Source organism: Callorhinus ursinus, unplaced genomic scaffold (genome assembly GCF_003265705.2).
Source record: "Callorhinus ursinus isolate GAN/ISIS: 27379988/994484 unplaced genomic scaffold, GSC_fseal_2.0 scaffold70, whole genome shotgun sequence".
In the NCBI taxonomy this organism is placed as follows: Eukaryota; Metazoa; Chordata; class Mammalia; order Carnivora; family Otariidae; genus Callorhinus; species Callorhinus ursinus.
In genome coordinates, this window is record NW_027397132.1 from 659,733 (window position 1) to 682,310 (window position 22,578).

At 43.9% G+C, this 22,578-nt stretch overlaps 1 protein-coding gene across 11 annotated transcripts in view; it reads right to left on the bottom strand.

Moving 5' to 3' along the window:
- TRRAP (transformation/transcription domain associated protein) overlaps nt 1-22,578 on the bottom strand; it is a 113,433-nt gene that overhangs the window by 78,757 nt on the left and 12,098 nt on the right. For 9 of the 11 annotated variants that reach the window (XM_073886363.1, XM_025863831.2, XM_025863828.2 and 6 more), the window contains 14 exons: nt 21,056-21,112; nt 19,509-19,634; nt 18,021-18,098; nt 17,739-17,827; nt 16,761-16,857; nt 14,131-14,269; nt 11,001-11,079; nt 9,251-9,485; nt 8,202-8,562; nt 8,017-8,114; nt 7,354-7,548; nt 6,151-6,342; nt 3,850-4,015; nt 1,941-2,197 (listed from right to left, as the gene is read on the bottom strand). In XM_073886363.1, the coding sequence (XP_073742464.1) occupies nt 1,941-2,197; nt 3,850-4,015; nt 6,151-6,342; nt 7,354-7,548; nt 8,017-8,114; nt 8,202-8,562; nt 9,251-9,485; nt 11,001-11,079; nt 14,131-14,269; nt 16,761-16,857; nt 17,739-17,827; nt 18,021-18,098; nt 19,509-19,634; nt 21,056-21,112 (2,169 nt within the window). The remainder of the gene's footprint in view (nt 1-1,940; nt 2,198-3,849; nt 4,016-6,150; nt 6,343-7,353; nt 7,549-8,016; nt 8,115-8,201; nt 8,563-9,250; nt 9,486-11,000; nt 11,080-14,130; nt 14,270-16,760; nt 16,858-17,738; nt 17,828-18,020; nt 18,099-19,508; nt 19,635-21,055; nt 21,113-22,578) is intronic. The other 2 variants (XM_025863829.2, XM_073886362.1) reach the window with 1 other exon arrangement.

Below are 22,578 nucleotides of genomic sequence, written 5' to 3' on the forward strand. Positions count from 1 at the left end.
CCCAAACATGCACTTCCCTTTCTCGGGAGAAAACCACTGTTATCAGTCTTGTGTGTCCTTCCAGAAACATTTTGTCTTTAAAGAAAATGCACACATAAACATAAATAGCCTTCCATACCCCTGAAATACAGACGGTAGCACATGGTAAGTATCGCAGAGCTCAAAAGCAAGAAAACTAAGCAACATATGGTTTAAGCATATATACAAAATAGGATCAGAAGCAATGGAGGGAAATGCTCATTACTGATCAAGTTCTTGTCCTGGGGTTTGAGGGTGAGTTCTCAGGTTTTTCCTCCTATTATTAGGCTTTATAATGTACAAACATGACAAATTCCTACAAATAGGACAGATAAACTCTCTTGTACGTTTCAAACCTCACCTTAGAAAGGATGGTGAAGAGGGGAAACACGGATCATGACAGGACCTGCCTTACAGGAATACATGACAAGGACGTGTACCTCGTACTTACAATTAGTGTTAAGGACCACACGCACTCACCTGTTTCAAAAAACTCTTGCCAATTTTCCCACATTCCCTTACCTGGACTATCTTAAGTCCTAAAAATTACTATGTCTGTCTAGTTAAGTCAATTTTCTTCCATCACTTTCCATAACAATGTCAGATAGACAACATAAAATCTTGAACTTTTCTTTAAAGCAAAATTTCAATTTCTCTTACGTCCCTAAAGGTCCCAAAAGACTTGTCCTTAATGAATACCTGTGGAGAGATGCTAAGCCTCCCTACCTCCACCCCAGAACCCAGCCTAACCACTCCTCATGTATCCTCAGGAAAGGGAAATTCTGCTTCACTCCCCAGGAGGGGGTGGCATTGGGAATGACTGCTGGTTGATGGGATCAGAGAGAGATGCTCCTTGTCTAGTGTGGGGGCAGGGGTGGGGAGTTTACTGTCTCTCCAAAAGCAGGAAGTAGCCTTGCCCTGGTCTCTGCTTAGGGCTATCTGCCCCATGGAATGGCAAGAGGCCCGTGAGCCCATCCCTGCCGCCTCCTCCTCCTGCACGGTGCTTCACCCACACCTGGGTCAGGCCCATGGTCTGCCTTCCAGAACCAAAAGTGCTGTTCTTGAGGTAGGCTCTCGGTCGAGTCTCCAAATGACGACTGGGAGAGTGGACTTAGGGCCCTGACCCGACCTCCAGAACCATCCTCTCCCACCTAGATGGAGCCCAAATCAGGACTGGTGGGGTAAGTCTCCCACGCTCAGCCTCAAGTGCACACTGCAGTTTCCAATCTGGACTCCTGTCTTTTAGGAGTTAGGCAGTCTCCATCACACAAAGCTGGCATTCTGACCCCCTCCTTGGGGCCAAATACTCTATACCAAAGGGGCAGATGAATAAGTAACAGGCACCCTAAACCTCTAACAATTACTGAGTATGTTACGAATCAATACGACCGCAAAACACGAAGAAAATACCTGATATTTAACATAGACTCTCCTGAAGAGAAAATACAAAATGTTTTCACAACAATCGCCTTGATTATCTGCTTCATTTCCCTTGACCCCAAAGTGGACACCTGCGCTTCCCTTAGGAGTTTGCTTCTCTTTACTGTGGTATCTCAAGGTCTTCTGTGGGTAAAGAAAGGATCTCCCTGGCAGCACGTAGTAACTGTAACACCTGCCTTCATAGGTCATCAACTGAATGAGGATGTGCCACTCGTGAAAGCCCTCCGAAAAAGGGAAATACCACAAAACGAAAGTCTACTCCACACATACAGTGTTTCTTCACATCTTTTCCTAAGCCAGAAGACTCCTAAAGTTGAAAGCTATACCACTTCATCTTGCAGAGAGCCCCACGTGGGGCACAGGGAGCTCAATGGAGGCCCGTCACTTCTGGAAACCGCTAGCCTAAAATTCCCAGTAAAAACTAGATACGTGAACACCCAGCGTCCCGCCCTGTGCTGGCACTGGTGAGAACACGAGCTTACCTGCATGAGCTCCGCGCGGACCGGCTGAATGTGGTCATAGAGGAAATCAGGCTGCAGGTTGTCCACACACAACTCCAGGGTCCTCAGGCCTTGGCTGACCAACGTCTGCGACCCATTGAGAGCAGACACCAAGGGGTCCATTAGCATGGGCAGGTAGGGCAAGAGCGAGCTCAGGCGCACGGGCACCGTGAGACACAGCTCCACGAAGAGATCCTTCATGTGCTGCTTATGCAGACCACTCTGCAGCATGTTCAGCCCTAAACACGGGGTTTGAGGACGTCAGAGAGGAAAGTTACTCCCAGACAGGCCAGGGTTAATTGTACCAAGTAACGGTTCCACCTTTTATTATCAACATTAACGTGACGACAGGAAGATGTTTTAGCTAAATCTTTTCTATAACCATGACCCCTTCTGTCGGTCATGTTCACAGTAACAAGAGCAGGCTGAACACAATTCTAAATTATAATTTAAGCTCTAATTACTTAACATCAATCTTACGGAAACAGTTAATATTATACAGAGATCTTTTAAAAAATCGTGTTACGTTGGGGCGCGTGGGTGGCTCAGGCGGCTGAGTGTCTGACTCTTGATTTCGGCTCAGGGTCATGAGATGGAGCCCCACGTTGGGCTCCGTGCTCAGTGTTGGAGGCTGCTTGGGATTCTCTCTCCCTCTGCCCCTCCCACCCCTCAAAAAATACATAAAAATCCTCTTAACGTTTTTAACAAGCCCAATCCAAAGACACAGACCAGTAAGATGCATTCACCTCAAGCTCGAGGTTTACAACCTTACGTCTTTTATCAGGCTTCCAACAGACGACCCCAGTTGAGGTCTATGTTGTAAAATAAACATTTTCTTTAAAAAATCCACTTTTGTTTCCTATCAATAGAGAGGAACTTCCTTTTTACAAAGTCAACCTCCCCACTCTTCGTGAGGGTACCCTGAACTCCTTCCTAACTGAAACATGTCAGATCAGGACGCGCCCCGAGTGCTCAGAGACAAGCTAGAAAGGATGGAGAGACCCAGAGAAAAGAGGTACCACTGCAGCATCACTGGATTCAGAGTCCAAAGGAGGAGGAGGAGAGGGAAAGACCAAGTTCCCAGAAGGGAACCCACCTGAATACAACGAGGTAGGGAGAAATGAGCTTGGGGATAGCCCAGAGACTGCAGGAGGAGGAAATGAGACTCCTCAGAGCAGAGGGCTCGGCTGGGGATGACCAGAGATGGGGTTAAATATGGACAGTGGAGCTGGATTATGGGTGGTGGACTTACGGCCATGTTACAGGCAATGTGGTCAACCATTTCCCAATGGCTCCTGGGTATCGTATGTTGTAAACGGCTTCTCTTTAAGGAGCCCCTTTTTTAGCTCTGTATCTTGGAAGCATTCCTGCTTACATGGCAATTACAGGATTCTGCTTATGCAAATGTGCAAAAAAATAAAAATATAAACTTATAAATCAGCTTTATAATTGCCTTTTCCCTGTCTTACTCAAATTCTCTTTCAATCTAGGGATCCCTGACATTATTACTAAGCAGCCCTAGAAACCATTTTCTAGGCTTGTTTACCAAAGGCTACAAAAATACAACCAAAGCCTGACACCAGGGTGATGAAAACCTTCCAACTCTGTTCAACTCTGAGCAGGGAGGAGAAGGTCCATCCCTGAACAGGAGGGCTCCCTTCAAAGTCCCACTGCCTTTAAAGAGAGGACACAAGGATGGATGGATGGACGGACAGACGGATGGACACACACACACACACACACACACACACACACCCCTCTGGCAGGTGACATGCACGTCCATCCCCTCACCATGACCTCCATGGGTGCAGAGGATGAATCCCACAAACACAGGCAGCCAAACTCATACGTGCACACAAGACTAAAAGGCAACCGAAGTCACTGCTCTGACCTTGCAGGAGGTTTGGTAGGAGAGGCAAAAACTCCTGATACAGGAGGTCATGGCTGCCTCCCCCAATGGAGCGGAAGAGAGCCCGAAGCAGCAGGAAGTAGTTATAGGGTTCTTTGGCAGTCTGTGCAAGCTCCATGGAGCTGTTCACAATCTTGTGCAGGTGGGGCTGCAGGGTGGAGAAAAGGCAGGTTAATAGGCTCTACATGAGGAGGGGCCACACCAGCGGTTCACTGCAAACAGGAACGAAGGTAATTCTGATGACTTCATTCCAAAAGGAAAAACAAACAAGACCTTTCCAACCTTTATTTGGCTCAAATTAATTGGTCTCAAAATATATGCTGGTTTCCACCGGGGTGGCCACAAAAGAAGCATTTAACAGGTTCCTACGTTACTGTGTAGTTACCTGATGTTGAAAAGGTGACATCCCTTCTGGCCCTGCAATTCCTGTGAATGTGGTCACTTCCTTTATAAGACTAAATCATCAAACAAGATGAAGATGCCCATTTCCTGTAACAATCTAAATGCAAAAATCACCTAAGGGAATTGAAACTTCACTATCAAATATGATACACACACAGTTTGGAAGGGCCGCAAAAATTGAGATTATAAGGGGGCGTCTGACTCCTCATTTCAGCTCAGGTCCTGATCTCAGGGCGGTGAGAGCCAGGTCCGGCTCACACTCGGTGCAGAGCCCACTCGTCCCTCTCCCTCTGCCCTCCCCCACTTGCTTGCCTGTGTACGTGCGCTCTCACTCAAATGAATAAATAAAATCTTGGGAAAAAACCTGAGATTATAAGGTTTTGGAAGACTTAATCGGAAAAAAAATGGGTATTTCTTTAATTAAAAAAAGCACTTTATTAGCTTATAATAGCTTTAATTAATATTTTAAGCCAGATTAGCTTTTTACCTAATACTTTTCAGGTCCTGGTTTGAACATGTGACAGGTTAGGCTGCATGTGAAATGTTTTACAGGCATATTTAACGTGAACTGAGAAGTGCTGTACGGTCAATGACATGGTTCCCGATTTGCTGTCACAGGTGGCACGACAGATTTATTTTACAGACTAAATCAACCATATATATTATTTTGACAAAAAGTTCTATGAAATTTATTCTTTGAGTGCTGTTCCGGAACAATACTCCAACAACCTACCATTAGGGTTTGTTCTGTTTTTGTTATTGTTGTTCTGTATCTAACGTCAGCAAAATTTAAATTTTTTGACGATACCAAATCGTGCAGACACAGACTGAAATCAAGTATTTCTTAGAAACATTCAAGTATTTTTCTTTCATATGAACACGAAAGTCATGGCAAGGTTGTTGACAAGTGATTACTCTAGAACCGAAAAACTCCCTAAGGAAACAAGTCACATAAAAGCAGAGATGACCGGTGCTCTTTGTCACCTTCTGTACACTTACTACTCCAGGGGGAAAAAAAAAAAAGATCTTGTTCACTTCCTCAGAATTCCACCAGAGGAAGACATCACTCTTCAGAGACAACTGGTGATAATATTCTACTTTCTGCAAGAATTAAAATATTCTGCCTTCAGTGAAAGTGAATTTTTATTAGGTTTTCTGTTAGACCATCTGCTGCTTTTTCGGTGGTAGATGGAACCACGGGTAAGTTTTTTAGCCATTTGTTAAAATCAGATAACTGATGACATCAAATTATACTGCATTAGTCATCCACAAAAACGTCAGGACGCACATCCCTCCAAGACAGTCTTAATAAGGAATACAAATGGTTAGAATTCTTGATATAGAGGGGGAAAATAAACAACTGGTCTCGAAATGAGATGTCCACATATTGCCACAGAAAATAAGACCACAGAGTAGAAACAGAGTTAAAGTGGAGGAAGACTAACGTCATCAGAATGGTTACAAAGCCAACTGCTTCTCTTCAGCTAGAACTCGGTGAAGACATTTTTTCCTTCTTTGTTCCACTCCATCGCTCAATTTTTAAAATAGGAACAACGGGTTCCTATTTTACTTGTGTAATCAACCCAGAGAAAGAAATCTGAATTAAAAAAAAATTAGTGGTGGCAATACTACTGGCAACCCACTGCCGACCACAGGCATTCTGAAGTTCTTGCTTTAAATCACCGATACACTGAGCTCTGCTTAGAGATATACGAAATGTTTTTCACATCTGGTCCTTATTGGTTCCAAGTATTTATTAATTCAAAGAGCACTTTACAAATATAAAAAAAGCAACTCCAATCTGTGCAAAAGTAAAAACAGGAATTAAAACACAACAACAAAAAAACCCCCAAAGTACACTTGGATCTAAGTGAGCTTTACCTTCAGCATTTGTTCGTTTTCAGCCGCAAAGAGGGAGACGGAGCCAAAGACCAACTTGAACAGCTTGAGGTACAGGTTGGAGAGTTCAACGTGGGAGCCCATTTCAGGCAGGCGGTCCAGGAGGTACTCCACCAGAATTGTAGCAAACAGGGCCGAGGTAGTAGGGTTCGCCAAGAAGGAATTGGCAACGATCTGTCCAAACAAGACATACGTGTGACAAAAATAATCCCCTCCTCAAAGTAGCTTTAGCACAAAGTAATGAACTGTCCCAAGGTACAAAATCAAACCTGTATCAGATACTCCAACAAATTAATTATCCACCAGGGGAAAAAAATTAATCTGCTGAGCATTGAGTGGAGTTCACTTCAAATACTTAAGTCCCTTATTTTCTCCTCACCATCAAATACCAAGAGCCTACATCATTTCTACTAATGAAAGAAACTGATCCAAAACATCTTGATATTTTGAAAAAAAAAAACAAAAAAACAAAAAAACAATTTTTTTAAATAAAGAATTTATTTATTTGAAAGAGAGAAAGAAAGTGAGAGAGACCAAGCATGAGCTGGGGAGGGGCAGAGGGAGAGGGAGAAGCAGACTCCCCGTGGAGCAGGGAGCCCAACACGGGGCTCGATCCCAAAGACCCCGGGATCACGACCCAAGCCGAAGGCAGACGAGCAACCCACTGAGCCGCGTAGGCTCCCTAAAAATTTTAATATTATACTCTAATTTTTCTCTAGTCAGTTAACCGTCCAATTCTTGATTTCAGCTCCAGTCATGATCTTAGGGTCCTGAGATCGAACCCCGCATCAGGCTTTGCACTCAGCAAATGAGTTGGGGGGGGGGCAGAGGGAGAGGGGGAGGAGAAAATCTCAAGCAGGCTCCCTGCTGAATGCACAGCCCAATGTGGGACTTGATTCCATGACCCTGAGATCATGACCTGAGCTGAAATCAAGAGTTTGACCCCCTGAGCCACCAGTTTGTTTGAGATTCTCTCTCTCCCTCTGCGCCACCCCCGGCCCCCATTCGTACATGTGCATGTGTGTGCTCTCTTTCTCAAAAATTACTAAATATTTTGTTCTATGAGCACATCCTTAGGCACATTACTTAGAAAGCCCTCAAAATAAACAGAATGCCAAGCACTCAACACTTAAACCAGTAACTTTAAAGGTAACGTTGAAAAGATATGAAAAAGGAGTTTTATACCTGAAGAGCATAATTTTTCGAGATTCTTTCCACCATATAAGGGACCGTCGTCTGAAAGATCTCTTTAAACGTTAGGGGATTCATCATGGTGAACACACCGGCGAAGTGCTCCAATACCTCCTTCTCTTCCTTCATTCTGACCGTCTGGCAGTTTGCTACTCGGATGTATGTTTGTCCATTTCCTGCTATCTGGACCTAGCACAGGCAGAAAACCCATGGACGTCAAAACTAGGCATCTCTGAATGCATTCCGTAAGTACATTTTTTTTTACCTACATATTTAAAACGGAACATTTCAATTAGATCATAAATGCCCCGTCCCATCTTTTAATTCACTATTCCCAGCTTAATTTTGGAAAATAATTAAAACAAACAAAAAAGCTTTCTGAAGGGTTCCTTTATTAAACAGAGGCAAACTGAGTAAACCTAAATCTTGTTTCTCCTGCCGTCCATTTGCACCACCCGCCAGCCCGGAGAATGCACACACTGCCCAAGTGAGACTCTTCCCCGCTAATGCACCGCTACGCCACTAAGCAAAAGCAAACCTGGGTAGACAAATACTGTCGACCGGCCGAAACAATGACAGATGAGACTCCCAAGACCCCTTCCATCACTAGCATCCCTCTTCCACACTCGGGAGCCCGGTTCCAGGGCACTGCCTTACCTGATAAATGTCTAAAGCCTGCATTGCATATTTCACAAGTTTTATGTAAATCTGAGTCTCTTTGGGCTGTAACTGCTTGTTGGGAATGAACTGAGCTTCTGGAAGAGAGAGAGCGTAGTCAGTTACTGCGAATAAACCCACTCTGTGAGAAACATCACGTCTAAATAATTCAAGAGCAGAATTACCACCAGGCGCTTTACATGACGTTATGCCCCACGTGATTGTCTTGACGCCACAGACCAGGGTTTTTACCAAACTTCGACAGTCTGTGACCTGGAACGTCTGCTTGTCCTCCTTATCCTTCTCTCCTTGCTTTTCAAATGGAGGCACAGGGGCTGGGGTCACAGGGGGAGCAGGGGTGGGGGGCGGGGGCGGGGCGGGGGCGGGAACGGGCGCAGGGGAGGGGGCGGGGCCCGGGGCCGCGGGGGCAGTGGGCACCCCAGGCAGGGCTGCCTCCACGGCTCCGAGTTCTGACTGGGGCTTGCACTTCTTAAAAATGGCAGAGAGCTGGTACCGGGCGATGGTGTGGAATTTGAGAACAAAGACCTGGCAGGTAGAGAAAGGGGCGAGAAAGACAATCATTCCTCTTCGACAGGCCAACCTTTTCAGAAGACAGAAAAACGAACTGGGAAAGCACCTGTGGAAGTCACTCTGCTTCGCATGAAGGAAGTGTGCCGTTTCCCCCAACGGTAACCAGAGTGGCATCACTACGGCCACTGTCGCCATGAAGAATCTGGCTCAGAAAAGCTGGGGGACTTGTCGGATAAGCCTGGACGCAGCCCAGACTACTCCAAAACCCACACTATCGCCCACTGGCCTTGGCAATTACGCTCTACTCTGCACCCACACACCCAACTGGGTGCCTCCCCACAGGTGTTCGCAGCGAACCCAGCCCTTGGCTACACAGTGTCCCAGAAATACCTCTTCTAAAGTGCTCGCCAGGAACCGTGCTAGGAGCGACCTCATACTACTTTCTGACCTCTCCTGACAATCCTGGGAGGCAGACCCTGTGATTATCCCTGCTCGGGTGAGTAGGCCGGCACAGAGAAGTTACATATCTTGCCCAAGGACGCCTGGCTAGTTAATGGGGAGTGGGGATTTGAACCCAGGTGGTCTGGCACCCGGAATCCAGCGGGGCAATCTGACGGCAGCATAAACTTGTCAGTAAAGCACAAGTTTTGCAGCAGATGAGATGAAAGAGCAGGACGCCGACGCCTCTCAGGAGAACCGGTACCTCCAGCATCCGCATTAGGACATCTCTCCCATTGCCGCTCTCCTGCTCACTCTTGGAGCGGATACAATCCACCAGGTTCAGCAGCAGCTTGCAGGACATGGTCTGGATGCTGCTGGGCAGAGACTCGTCATCGATGTTCTTGGCAAAAAGCTGGACAGCGAGGGAGAGGTCACTGAGGGGCAGGTGCTGACGGACGTGGTGCACGAGATCGGCCAACGTGCTGTAGGCGAGGGGCCTGTGGGCAGAGATCTCTGCTAGCGTGCGGGTCAGTTCCCACGTTCCCACATCTGCAGGCCACCGTTTCTCCCACCACGTGCCCCAGCAACACACAGGGCGGTACGTTTGGGGCATGCTTTCTATGGTTGCAGCTTCCCCAGAATACACGACCACAAGGCTCAAGTCTGGTCTCGGTGCCTAAATCTTTACTTCCCAAGTTCTCGCATCTCATGGTCACAAGGGCACATACAGTACATGAGCAGAAATCATCACCAGCTCAATCACACACGGAACGGGTTTTGTTCCTCAAAGATCAGTGTGTGTCAATTAACACCTTATACCTTGTGACCATTTTACAGAGACAGAAAAAGAACATTTGGGCTCCTGAGTACTCACTGACTAAAGGTCTGGACACCCGCCATGTGCCAGCCATGAGCTAGACACCAGATTACCAGTGACCAGAGTGAACAGAGCCCCAGCCCTCAGGAAGCATATTTATAGAAGGGGAAACACCCCAGAATGTGCTGTGGGAGATGTGAAAATGCACCGGGACGAAGACCAGAGGGGGAGCCACTCTCAGAGGGCAGGCAAAGCCCCTTTGAAAAGGTCACACTGATGCTGAGACCTTAAGGACAAAGGGCCACTGGGCAAAGAGCCAGGGAAACTTCCAGAAGGAGGAAACTGGAAAGACACAGGTCCTAAGTGGGGAGTGCCAGGGTGCCACAGAGGCCAGTGTGGCTGTGGCAGGTCGGGAAGAGAGAGCCAAATCCCACACAAGTGGTGAGCCTGGTGGTCTTTTCCAAGGACAACAGAGAACCACCGCAGGGTCTCAAGCCGGAGTGACATGATCTCATGTCCAACTGCAGCCAGGTTCAACTGCAAGTTATAAAAAAAAAAGCGTCTTCATATTTGTAACTACTTTATATGGAAAACGTAGTGATGGCCTATGTCATATTCAAAGTGTTCTGTGTATTTTTCAAAAGATCTATTACACCTCCCATGTTAGAACCAAAAAAAATTACGAACATTGCTTCATTTTACGTGGTAAAACATGATAAAATATTAACTTTCTCCTTTAGAAACGATCAACATGATCACAACTACATTTATTCTATAAAATCCACAAAAAATAAAGCTAGAAGGGAATACACCAAAATATTATCCATGTTAATTGAACTCCTCGTGTAGAACCGAAAGGTTTCCTTTCCTTCTTGCTTCTTGTTGGGTTATTAAATACTCTTTTATAACAGACACACACTTTTTATATAAAAAGCAAGAAAAAAAAAAAGCCAACAGAAAAACTAACACAAGTCAGATACAGTTTTACGTACAATTTAAATCAAGACAACTATTCTGGTTTTTCCCTGTAAGCTAAGGCACAAAAACCAACCTAAGGCATTTCCAAACTTCCTGCAATTCTAAATCCAAAGGGACAGTAAAGCCTACATCTGCTGAAACACTCATAACACGAAGTACCACGGCTCACTGCCCCCTCTGCATTTTGTCAATAGATACCGCACATTTAATACCATACCTGAGAGTCTCTCGAGCAGTATATCCTGATCCAATGAGTATGGATTCATCGAACAGCTTGTCCATGCAAGGAATGAACTCTAGAACACAAATGTCCATTGCACATGTCACCAATTACACCAACAACACAGGAGCCAACCTACAGTCAATTAGCAATCTAGATTTGGAAACGCGTAGGGAGGAAAAAACCCCACATGCTGTATTTCAGTCTAAGACACTGGCTCTGCAGGGCCACACAAGCCGCCTGCTGTCAAAGACGCAGGTAGGATCACATTCGGTATCAGAGAATGAGTAAGAAAAAGTGAGCTTCCCTTTCTTGGCAGAGAACCTGCCCCTAGTACTTGGCTGGAGGCCCATCCCACCATCCTTAAAAGCTGTCACCAGTAGGGCGCCTGGCTGGCTCAGCTGGAAGAGCGGTGACTCCTGGTCTTGGGGTTGAGAGTTCGAGCCCCATGCTGGGTGTAGAGATTACTTAAAAATTAAAAAAAAAAATCTTATTAAAAAAAAAAAAAACTGCCACCAACCACCCACGCCTGTCTGGAGAAGAGAGGCAACTCTCCTAAATGCCCCTTTATTCACTGCCCTGAAGTCATCCTTCTTAAACGTTTTATGGCTACTCATTAACAGAGAAATAAATTACAAAAGTCTAAAAATTTTACAGGGTTCTCCTAGACATGGGGCCCAGTCTCCCCACTCCTCGGGTGATGCTGACTAGAAACTCACAGGGGTTCTGTCTAATCCTGCAGATGGAATCATCAGCAAACCTCCTCCTGGTCCCCAGCAGGCCCGTAGACCTCACCAGGGTAGAAACAGCTGGTCTTCACTCAGGGACAAATCACAATTCTGAGGATGTGCAGATAGGGAGCAACCTGCATGTTTTAGGCCTCTCCTCCACACTCCCCCAGGGAACTCTTGCCACAAATATTCAAAGGATGTTTAGATTCTGGAACAAGCCTGACATTGTGGCCAGCTTCAGTAAGTAAAGTACATTCTCCACCAGCTAACAACTACTACAGGTCAAAGATCGAACAGAAGTGTGTGCACTGGAGAGACACAATGCACATCTCCAGGTAACTCCCAAAGCGAGGCAGCACAGGGAGAAGTGCCAAATGGAAGCAAACAACCAGCAATCCCTCTGAAGTCAGAGAACGGAACGTGCCTGGGATGTCCTCAGGAGGTGGCCCAGAGGAAGGAGGCACAGAAGGAAAGATGCTAAGGACTCAGGCACCAAGTGCTGGTGGGCTGGCTAGGGACAAGCAAAGTGTGCAAGGAGGAAGTGGTAAGAAATTAAGCTGTACAGCACTAATTCCCAGATTCCCTCCATGACCTAGCATCAGAATCTCCAGAAAAACGGGTTAACACTGTTGAACAGCTAGGTTTTCTCAAACTACTGCTCTTCAGGATTAGTGCAAATGGGTTACCATTTGATACTGTTTCAGATACCAAAAAAAAAGTAGGGCTAACTGAAAACGTTAGTGGATATGTAAATTTTAGCTATATGAACACATTTTTTGTATTTTATAATAATATAATACATAACAATACTAACATTTAAAATGATTCTTTAAGTGTTTCTTTAAATGAAAATCCTTTTGAGATGTGATGTTTTTACCCACTTAAGTCCAAGAACTACTATGGGCTTCTAAATAAAGTATCCTAAAGTATCTTGTAAAAAAACAAAACAAAACAAAAATCAGTAGGGAGAGGAAAAAGGAGGGGGGGGGGGGGGTGCTCTAAAAGCTGAATTCAACCAGCCTGATGTGATCAAACCCTGAGAGCAGCACCTTGGAAACGCACTGATCTTTGTGGAATACCGTGAAGACCAAAACAGAGCCGCGCAGCTCATGGGGCCAGGCTGCAAGTGATGGAACACAATTATCTGATAAGCATGGGAAAGGTTTTTTTTTTTAATCTGTCAGCATTTCACAAGTAGAAACCTCCTGCTACACAGCTCCCCAAAAGCACCTCCCAGAGCCTCATGACCTGAATGGCAGGAATGTTGATAGTTAATCTGAGAACTGCAGTGAATCGATTTTAAACTGTCCCACTTAAAATTCTTCTATGTTGATACTGTTTAGAGATGAACATGTAGAAAAGCCACATACAGCCAAGGGAGCCGGGACTGGACAAACCGCCAACGGTCCTCAGCCCTGGAGGCACGTGGTGATGGGGGGGGGCTCTGCGTGCCGGTGACGCAGAATCTCTCAACCTGGGGGATGTGCACATGTGTTTGTTCTGTAATTTTTGGCAAAATCATACATTTCTTTTGGGCACTCTGCTATGTGACTTTTTTTTTTTTAAAGGTTTTAAAAACGTCTATATTCTACTCAGCTGTACCCTTATGCAATATCACTACAATTTGTATTTTAACAGCATAAAAATATCTGAGCTTTATTGTAGTCAGTCATGTATTATCACTCGCACTGTACCTTTCCTTTCATGTTTAAGAACTATGTAAGAAAGCGCAATCTTAGTTTTATGTACACTCCAATTTACAAAGCCAGGCCAACAAAACATTGAATATTGAATCCTTCCTGGGGGAAGAGGGTTACCATCTCAAAACAACGAGGATGAACTTCAACGTAACGATCTGGACATAGCAAATACAAGTATTTTTAAATTATATATCAATAATTGACAGAAAAAGTATAATTATCAGATTAGCAAAAAGCAAGTAATAATCTTGTGCATAAGAAGAGGACCCATCCACCGTTTCACAGTATGGCGAAAGAAAACATTGTTTTCTTCTCACCTTCTAAAGATTGGTAGCTGAGCGTTAATAAGCAAACAGCTCCTTGCAATTTCAAAAGATATGCGGCCAAAAGGCAGAGAAGTACCATGAGATGCTGAGGACATGCACTATGCTAAGGAAATGATCACATTAATTATGAGGCTGTTGGGAAGATACAGGGAGAACCCTGGTGACAGGCAAAGAAGAGAGGCAGACCAAGAGCGTGGAGGCAACAAGGCCGAGAAAGAAGGGGAAAGAGTAAACCCAAGACAGCAGGAGAGAAAGGACACGTGGAGCCCGAAACACCCGAGTGAACTCAAGACTCAGCCCAACAATGGGATGTCCGCGGTCCCACAGGCAGGGAGGCCCACACAAGCATTGCAAGGTAAGGCGGACTTACGGTTTCTTAGCTCTGTGGTGAGGATATGCTTTGCAGCGATCAGAAGCTCCTTTCTGAGGTGTGCTGTCTCCGCAGGGCAATTTGAAAGTAACTGTAACATTCCTTTCACCATCTGCTGAGAGTACTTAGTCACCAACTCCTGTAAAAGTGAGGAGGAAAACACATTGATATAGACTAGGGGGGAGAGGGTAAGAAAAACCCCAATTTTACAAACTTCAAAAAGGTTCAGTAAGACTGTGGCTCAAAGGACCCTCATTAAGTAATCACCCTAATAAACAATTATTATCCAGAAAGTTTTAATAGTTCATGTGATCACTACCACGGTGGGAGGATGTACAACAACGTTAAACAGCAGTTTCTTTGACACGATGGGATTACGGATGACTTCTTTGGACTCTTCTGCATTTTCCCAACTTCTAATAATGAATATGAATCACTTATTATTGGTGGGGAGGAGGGAGAATATTGAAAATTTCATAGAGGGCGCCTGGGTGGCTCAGTGGGTTAAGTGTCTGCCTTCGGCTCAGGTCATGATCCCAGGGTCCTGGGATCGAGCCCCGCATCGGGCTCCCTGCTCCGCGGGGAAGCCTGCTTCTCCCTCTCCCACTCCCCCTGCTTGTGTTCCCTCTCTCGCTGTGTCTCTGTCAAATAAATAAAACTAAAAAAAAAAAGAAAATTTCATAGAACATAATCTACTCAGTTGTCCCATTAACATATGTTGCGGATGACAGGAGAATCGTCCCTCCACTCAGAACGAGCTCTCATCAGTTTCCTTCTGAGGAGTATGAAGACAGTATTAACACAGCTCAAGCTGACTAAAATATCCAGGGGTACCTAATTCAGATTTTTAAAACCAAAGTTCCCTATTCTCAGTGCAAATTATCATTATCTAGACAAATGCCCTTTAAAAGGGACAAAAAGAGGGGCGTTTGGGTGGCTCAGTTGGTGAAGCGACTGCCTTCGGCTCAGGTCATGATCCCGGAGTCCCGGGATCGAGTCCCGCATCGGGCTTCCGGCTCAGCAGGGAGCCTGCTTCTCCCTCTGGCCCTCTCCCCTCTCGTGCTGTTTCTCTCTAATAAATAAATAAAATCTTTAAAAGAAAAAAAAATTAAAATAAAAGGGACAAAAAGAGTTACAAATGCTTTCGAAGGTAGTTTTTACTCTAAACAATTTGGCAACGTGTTTTCGTTTTTACTTTCTGAAAATCAAGTTTTTTCCTTAAAAAAGTAACAAACGGTAACATAACCCCACTGCTATACATAACTACAACTACACCAGAATTTTACTCAAAAACATTGTATGACTAACGGGAAATAAGGTGTCATTTCTTTCCTCCAAGCTCTACTCAGGACTGAAATCAGGACAGACTACAACTACGACTGAGGAAGAACAGTAACAAAATCACCCCTCAGGCTCCTCAAAAGAGCATCCCAAACTCTTCTATCACTGGCTTATGAATGATGCCATTTTTTAAAGTTCCAATCTCTCCTCAAAACTTGCTGTAACACAACTTTCAACACCAGCAGAAGTCGATGCACCAAATACATCCATACGGAAATCTGGGTGCCAGGGCTTATTTTACGATGGACTTACTGACAATGTCCAGACATGCAATCGGCGTATCTACCGACAGAAAGGACCTTGGTGGCTGTCAGGGGCTGGGGACCACGGGAAAATGAATGTCGATGGTAATCAGGATGGGGATTCTTTTTAGGGTGACACAGTTCTAAAAATCAGATGGTGGTGACAGTTGTATAAAGCCTCGAATAAACTAAAAACCACTTAACTGTACACTTTAAAAGTGTACAGTTGGTATGTGAATTATATTGTATAAAGCTGCTTAAAAAAAAAAAAATAGAAACAACCCAAATGTCCAGCAACTGAACGGATAAAGGCAGCACGGTGCACCCATACAGGGTGGTACTGCAGCTGCAGTGCCCCCCCACCCCCCAAATTCATGTTGACGCCCTCACCGCCACTGTGACCGTACCCAGAAACCAGAGTCTTTAGGAAGGAATTAAGGTTAAATGAGGTCTTAAGTATGGGGCCTTAATCCAATGGGACTGTGGCCTTAGAAGACAAACAGTAATCTCTCCGTCTCGTTCCCCCCCAACCACCCCATATGAGGACACAGCAAGAAGGCGGAGTCCTTGCCAGAAACTTGCTAGAACCTTGATCTTGGCCTTCCCAGCTTCCAGAACTGTGAGAAGGTAAGTGTTTGTTGTCGGAGCCATCCACCATGGTATTCTGTGAGGGAGCCTAAGCACACGAAGACAGCTAACTACCAGTAAAAATAAAATAACAAGACTGAATCTCAGCGCTACTGCTGAGTGAAAGAAGTGACACTCAAAAGGTTACATACACTACCCAACTATGGGGTTCGTTTGTCCGACATTCTGGAAAGGGCAACACTAGGTGCCAAAAAAACAAGTCAGTGTTTGCCAGGGACTGGGGAGCAAATGGACTGTAAATGTATAAAAGAAATTTTGAAATGCTCTCTATTTCATTGTGTTGGTAGTTACTAACTGTACGCATCTGTCAATTCATAGAACTGAATACCTACAAAAGGTGAATTTTATTGCACGTAAATTGTATCTCAGTAAACCTGACTTAAAAGTCAATGAACTTACCTGATAAATTCTGATGATATAAGCTAAAAATGACAATGTTTTAATCTGAGCAGCAATAAAGTCAGCGTACAACTCCTTGTTGTAAAGCTTATGTTGCCTGAATGAGAAGTGAATAGAATTCACAATATTAGCTCTTAACTCTTTAGGTGATGTTAATATTAATCAAAGCCTACAGTAATTACTAAGCCCTAAAAATGTGATTTCTACACAGACCAGAACACAGCACCAACCATAATTACTCCACATTTGTGTGCAGTTCCAAATAACACAAGGGTTTAAAGGCATGAAGCAAGCAGTTCTCCAAGCCATTCCAGAGCAGCTACAACATGCATCCCAGAGCCCAGGCCAGACTGATCCACTCAGCCAGCAGATTCTGTCAGGAGACTGTCTGCTCTGTGAAAGACCCCAGTTAGGGCCACCAAGGGCTGTTACAGCTGATTCACCCTCCGATCTTGCCCTCCAATGACTCAGAGCCAGATGGGCTGCAGTCAAGACAGTGAGTGACAGGGGTCTTATGAGAATGCTGCTAAGTTTGATGGAAAAGCTTCAATGGGGCTTCAAAAGATGAATATGCACAGTTCACATGTTCAGTGATGAAGGGTGACAGGTAACGGGGAATAGGGCTATAGAACATTCTAGCACTCATGCTGAAAGACACAGCACGAACGGGGCTTGAAGGTGGAGAGGCTTGCTTATCCCACAGCTGGGAGTGAGCACAGTAACACCTAATGATTAATTCTAAACTCACAAGACACCCAAACCCAAGGTATTAGCTCATCTTTTCAAAATAAGGAAGTGATAGAACTATTCACATCATTATTGAAATACAAGCTCAAAAAGTCTAAAGTACGCATCATTTTACCAAAATTTTATCACTCAAAATTTTCATGTCTTACAAAAGACGACAGTTAAGTATATTTTTACTTGGAATTATAGCACTGTGGCAGTCAGCCATGTCGCTGTCCGAAGAAACCTCACCTGGCTTGTGCAGATACCTGAATGGCAATGGTATTCATGATCAAGGGCACAAACTCAGCAACAACATTGTGGATGTTCAGTTTGTAGAGCTAAAAGCAAACATACCAGATTTTCATGCTCTTACACTCTGCTATGGCAAAATAATGTGGCATACCAAAAACCTCTAAGATTCACTACATTAGTTAGCATGTGTGCATCCCACGCATTTTCCACTGGCCAAAGAAAACTTTGTCATACTACAAAAAACCCCAAACCCAAGAAACTAGTAAGCAATATGCATACCTGATACATCAGAACAACAATAATGGGCAATTCTGCCAACACTTTCAGAGAAAGAGATCCTCTTGGAATGATGGAATGCTGTAAGAGAGAAGCAAGCAGGACCATGGTTATCACCGTGGCACATAACATAGCCCACTACTGAGCATCGCCCCAGCGAAATGAAGCGAAAGTATCTGTGGTGAAAGAGCAAACTATTTTTGAAGACAAAGCACAAAGAACTACCATTTAATATAAGGGTTTTTATATTTTCCAATGCCATCACCTACAGTAAAAACATCAGGAAAATTTGTCAAAACTTAGACATTCATATCACTTGAGGAAATTTTAAATTGGTACCTATTAACTAACTCAAAAGAACAGCAAAAAGTACAAATTTACCCAGTGTTACTCAAAAATATTTGTTTTTTTTTTTCTTTATGAGAGTCAGAGAGAGAGAGAGAGAGAGAGAGGCAGAGGCAGAGGGAGAAGCAGGCCCCCTGCCCAGCAGGGAGCCCAATGCGGGACTCGACCCCAGGACCCTGGGATCATGACCTGAGCTGAAGGCAGACGCTCAACCATCTGAGCCACCCAGGCGCCCTGTTCTCAAAAATATTTGTAAAGAGAGAATGCTTATGATAAATATAAGAAAAAACTTAATAGTCTAAATATATAAGAACTCCTAGTGCAGGTAAGGAGAATGTCAGACTCAGATACCAAAGGACAAGAGACAGGAGCAGACAAGCAAGAGAAGAAACACAAAGAATGAAACTGAAAACAAGTTTGATTCAGGAAGAGAAAAGGAATGGAAGCTTCATTCAAATGTAGATTCCTGTTTAGCCTAGCACAGACTGAAACTTTTACTGCAAAATGACTGCAGTAAAACAAACACATATGAAATTCTTAATTCAATCCTGAAAACACAGTTGTTGTAACTGCTCCATACAGCCTACCAGGGTGCGCGATACTTCAAATACGACACATTACCTGCAGACAACACCAGCATTCCCTTCACAAGATTACACAAGGCATGTTTTTCAGATAATGAGAGAGAAAATTAAGGCCAGAACCAAAATTATGTGCTCTGCTACCGTTAGAAAGCCCAAGTGGTGGGGCTAGAACATGGTGCCCAGGGCCTACGCTCTCGGTACTGAGCTAGAAATGTCTAGGTGGCTTAAAGAGACCTCGTTCATGTCAAAGCTAAGGATGGAGCAGAGGCCCCGTAGCCTGGGAAGCTGTCTTTCCAACGGGTGATTCTGGATTTCCACTACGGTTTGATCCTCTGATCTCTGCATCCGTGGTGAGCAATAGTCTCGTTCAGCACTTCAAAGCTGCCCAGAGAATCAGTGATGCGCTGTCAGGCACACACGCATGCGCTAGCTTAACTGCGTCCAGGGCTTAGAGAAGAAACCCCCCCCCGATACGCTAAAAATATGCATAAAAAGTCAGTATTCTCTACCCAGTACAGAAGACAGGGATAAAAACAAAACGGAACAACTGAAAACAACTTACTGTTCTTGTCTCACTGTCCTCACGCTCTGGATTGACTTTCACAGCAATTGTGGTGATCATACCAACCATTTCAGGGGGAGGGACTGTGTTCTCGGGGATCACCTGAGGGTTCTCAAAGTAGCGGTTCTGCATAAAAAGAGCACAAATCGTTCTTCTTCAAGTCACACACGCTATTCCTCAGCGAAACACACCTGACCTGTGGTGGACGAAACCCAGTGTCGTGCACGTCTCTGTCGCGCTGATGCTATACAACTTGGGGTCCTCTTTACAGACCAAGATAACATGACAGCGACAACATTCTCCACCTCCAACAACGGAAGACAAAAACTTGCCCAAAATGCTTTCTACCTTTTTTCCCTGGCTGGTAAAAGCTGAAGTGCATGGTATAATATATTACTACCTCAGCAGGCAGGGGAGAATGTGGCCCATCCCTCTAGTGGTAGGAACCGAGGAGCTGGTCTCCACTGAACCCACTTTGCAAACAGTCTCCTCCACAGAGAAGCGAAGCAAAGGACAGACGTTTTTAAAACGCCAGGGCCTCGCTGCCATCCTTAGACCTCAGTGCAATTTGGGCTTTCCGTGAAATAAAACCACTTCTTATAAAAAGCAGCTTTTCTGACTGAAGTGACAGGTGACAGGACTTGGTAACCAGAACTCAATTAAGTTTTAAGTTTTATACATTCTTAGGTTAAAACCCTCAAAATACCATAAGGAGTCCATTTTACCTTGATAATTTTTAAAAATTGTTTTTAAAGCTTAAAAAAAATCTTTAGAATAAAAACTCTGACACATGAACAGACTTAAGCAGAATGATTTTTACCACTTCTTGTGAGTACTTGTGATAGTTAGGAAAGGAAAACTGGGAAGAGCCGCATCACGGAGACAGTCCAGGTACACGCACAGGACAGGAAGTTATGGGGCCACTAAGAACTATGACTGCCGGCAGAAGCACTTTAGAGACCGTTCCAAACGGTCCCAGTGGCGCCGTCTACGAGGCGAGCCTAAGGTCGGGAGAAGCCCACCCTCACGCACAAACAGACACTTCCACACGCTGCTGACACCACTCAGAAAGACTTCTTTCAATACAGGAAAGAATTTTAATGATACTGAAAAGGAGGCTGAAAGTGTACACCCCTGCCCAAAAAAGGCTTCACAATAGGAGGGCAACCATCTTCAAAAAGCAGGAAAAATGTGAAGAAAAAACAAAACAAAACAAAAAACCCTCAACATCAGTGGTTGCTTACAAGTGAAAAAATTATGGATGACTCACCTTGGGTTTTTGTTTTTTGCTTGTTTTTGCAAATTTCTAAAATAAAAATATATTACTGTTTTTATGTCAAAAATTATGTACTTAAAACTGTGAAAGCAAGGGAATTCTTCTTTCAAATGGCTGATTTATCAATCTACATTCTGACCACCACTAACCACTCCTCATTCCAAAATCAGCATCCCCCTGCCCCCCAATTCCAACTATTCCGAATTCCCTTTAGAATGAGGAAGTAATAAATGAATATAAATAACGGAGTCAAACAATATCAAAAACATACCACTACTTTTGGAAGCTCCTTGTAAATCTGTTTCACAAAATCCAAAAAATGATGAATCTAAAAATAAAATTAAAAAAAGACAATATAAGGAAGATATTTATCAACAAAAAATGCTGATAGTAAGTAACAAAAACGTTAACAGTCTTACTATATAAGAACTCATAAAACAGGCAGGAAAAATGTCAGACTCAAAATACAAACAGGCAATGGACGTGAACGGACAGACAAAAAAGGAAATACAGGGGCGCCTGGGTGGCTCAGTTGTTAAGTATCTGCCTTCGGCTCAGGTCATGGTCCCAGGGTCCTGGGATCGAGCCCCGCATCGGGCTCCCTGCTCTGCGGGAAGCCTGCTTCTCCCTCTGCCTGCTCCCCGTGCTTATGCTCTCTCTCTCTCACTGTGCCTCTGTCAAATAAATAAAATCTTTAAAAAAAAAAAAAAAAAAAGGAAATATAAAGGAAGTAAGTTTCTAATTCAGGAAGGGCAAAGGAATGAAAATTAAAATAAATGCCACATCTTGCCTTTCAGAAAGTATTGCTACACTACGCAAGACAGAGTCCAACGGGAGGGAGACTCTCACATACTACCAGGGGAAGCAGCAACTGCTCAAGCTTTCTGGAAACCGACTTAACATTAAAGCGTGAATACTTTGGACCTGATAATCCTACTCTTTCAAACCCAGTCCATGACATAATCTGAACTGTCAACAAGATACTCAGCAACAGTCCTAGAACAAAAATTTTGAAATACCTTAAATATCCAAACACAAGGACATCATAAGAAAGACTATTTATTACGCATCCATTAAAAACTACTTATAAAGGCCTTTTTATGATTGGAAAATACTCTTTCATGATGGGAAGGGAAATGAGATATAAAATGCCCCATGCAATATTACCATATTTATACAGAAAATATACATAAGATAGTAAAAGGAAAAGAAATCAAGACATTAGTTTTCTTTAGATGATGGGAATTCTACTTCATCTTTATTCTTTTAATTTCCAAATAACCTACAATAGGCTACTAAGGTTCACAACAGAGAAGAGTATCATAATTACAGCTAACACAACATGTTTAGTGCCTACTATGCAGGTACCAATCACCCTAAGAACTTTAACTTTTGTATTTAATTCTTCAAATATCTCAGGGTGGTAAGAGGCTTCTCATCCATTTTTAAGACTTCAACCAAAAACCACTGAGTGGTATTTCGATGGGCAAAATCAAAATGCAGTCAGAAAAGCATGGGTTTATTCTTGATATGCTAAAAATCTCCTAAAGGATCCTGACTCCAAATGGAAGTCCTCCGTTCCACTAAATCCTCATGTTTCCCTATTTACCGCATACCCACATATTTAACTCGGTATGAGTTCTCTGGTGTCACATAAAATAGGACATAGAATCAAAAGTTTTCCCACACTCACTACATTTATATTTTACTCCTGTGTGACTTAATGAAAACCTGACTTTTATGGAGGTTCCTCAAAAAGTTGAAAATAGAGCTATCATACGACCCAGCAATTGC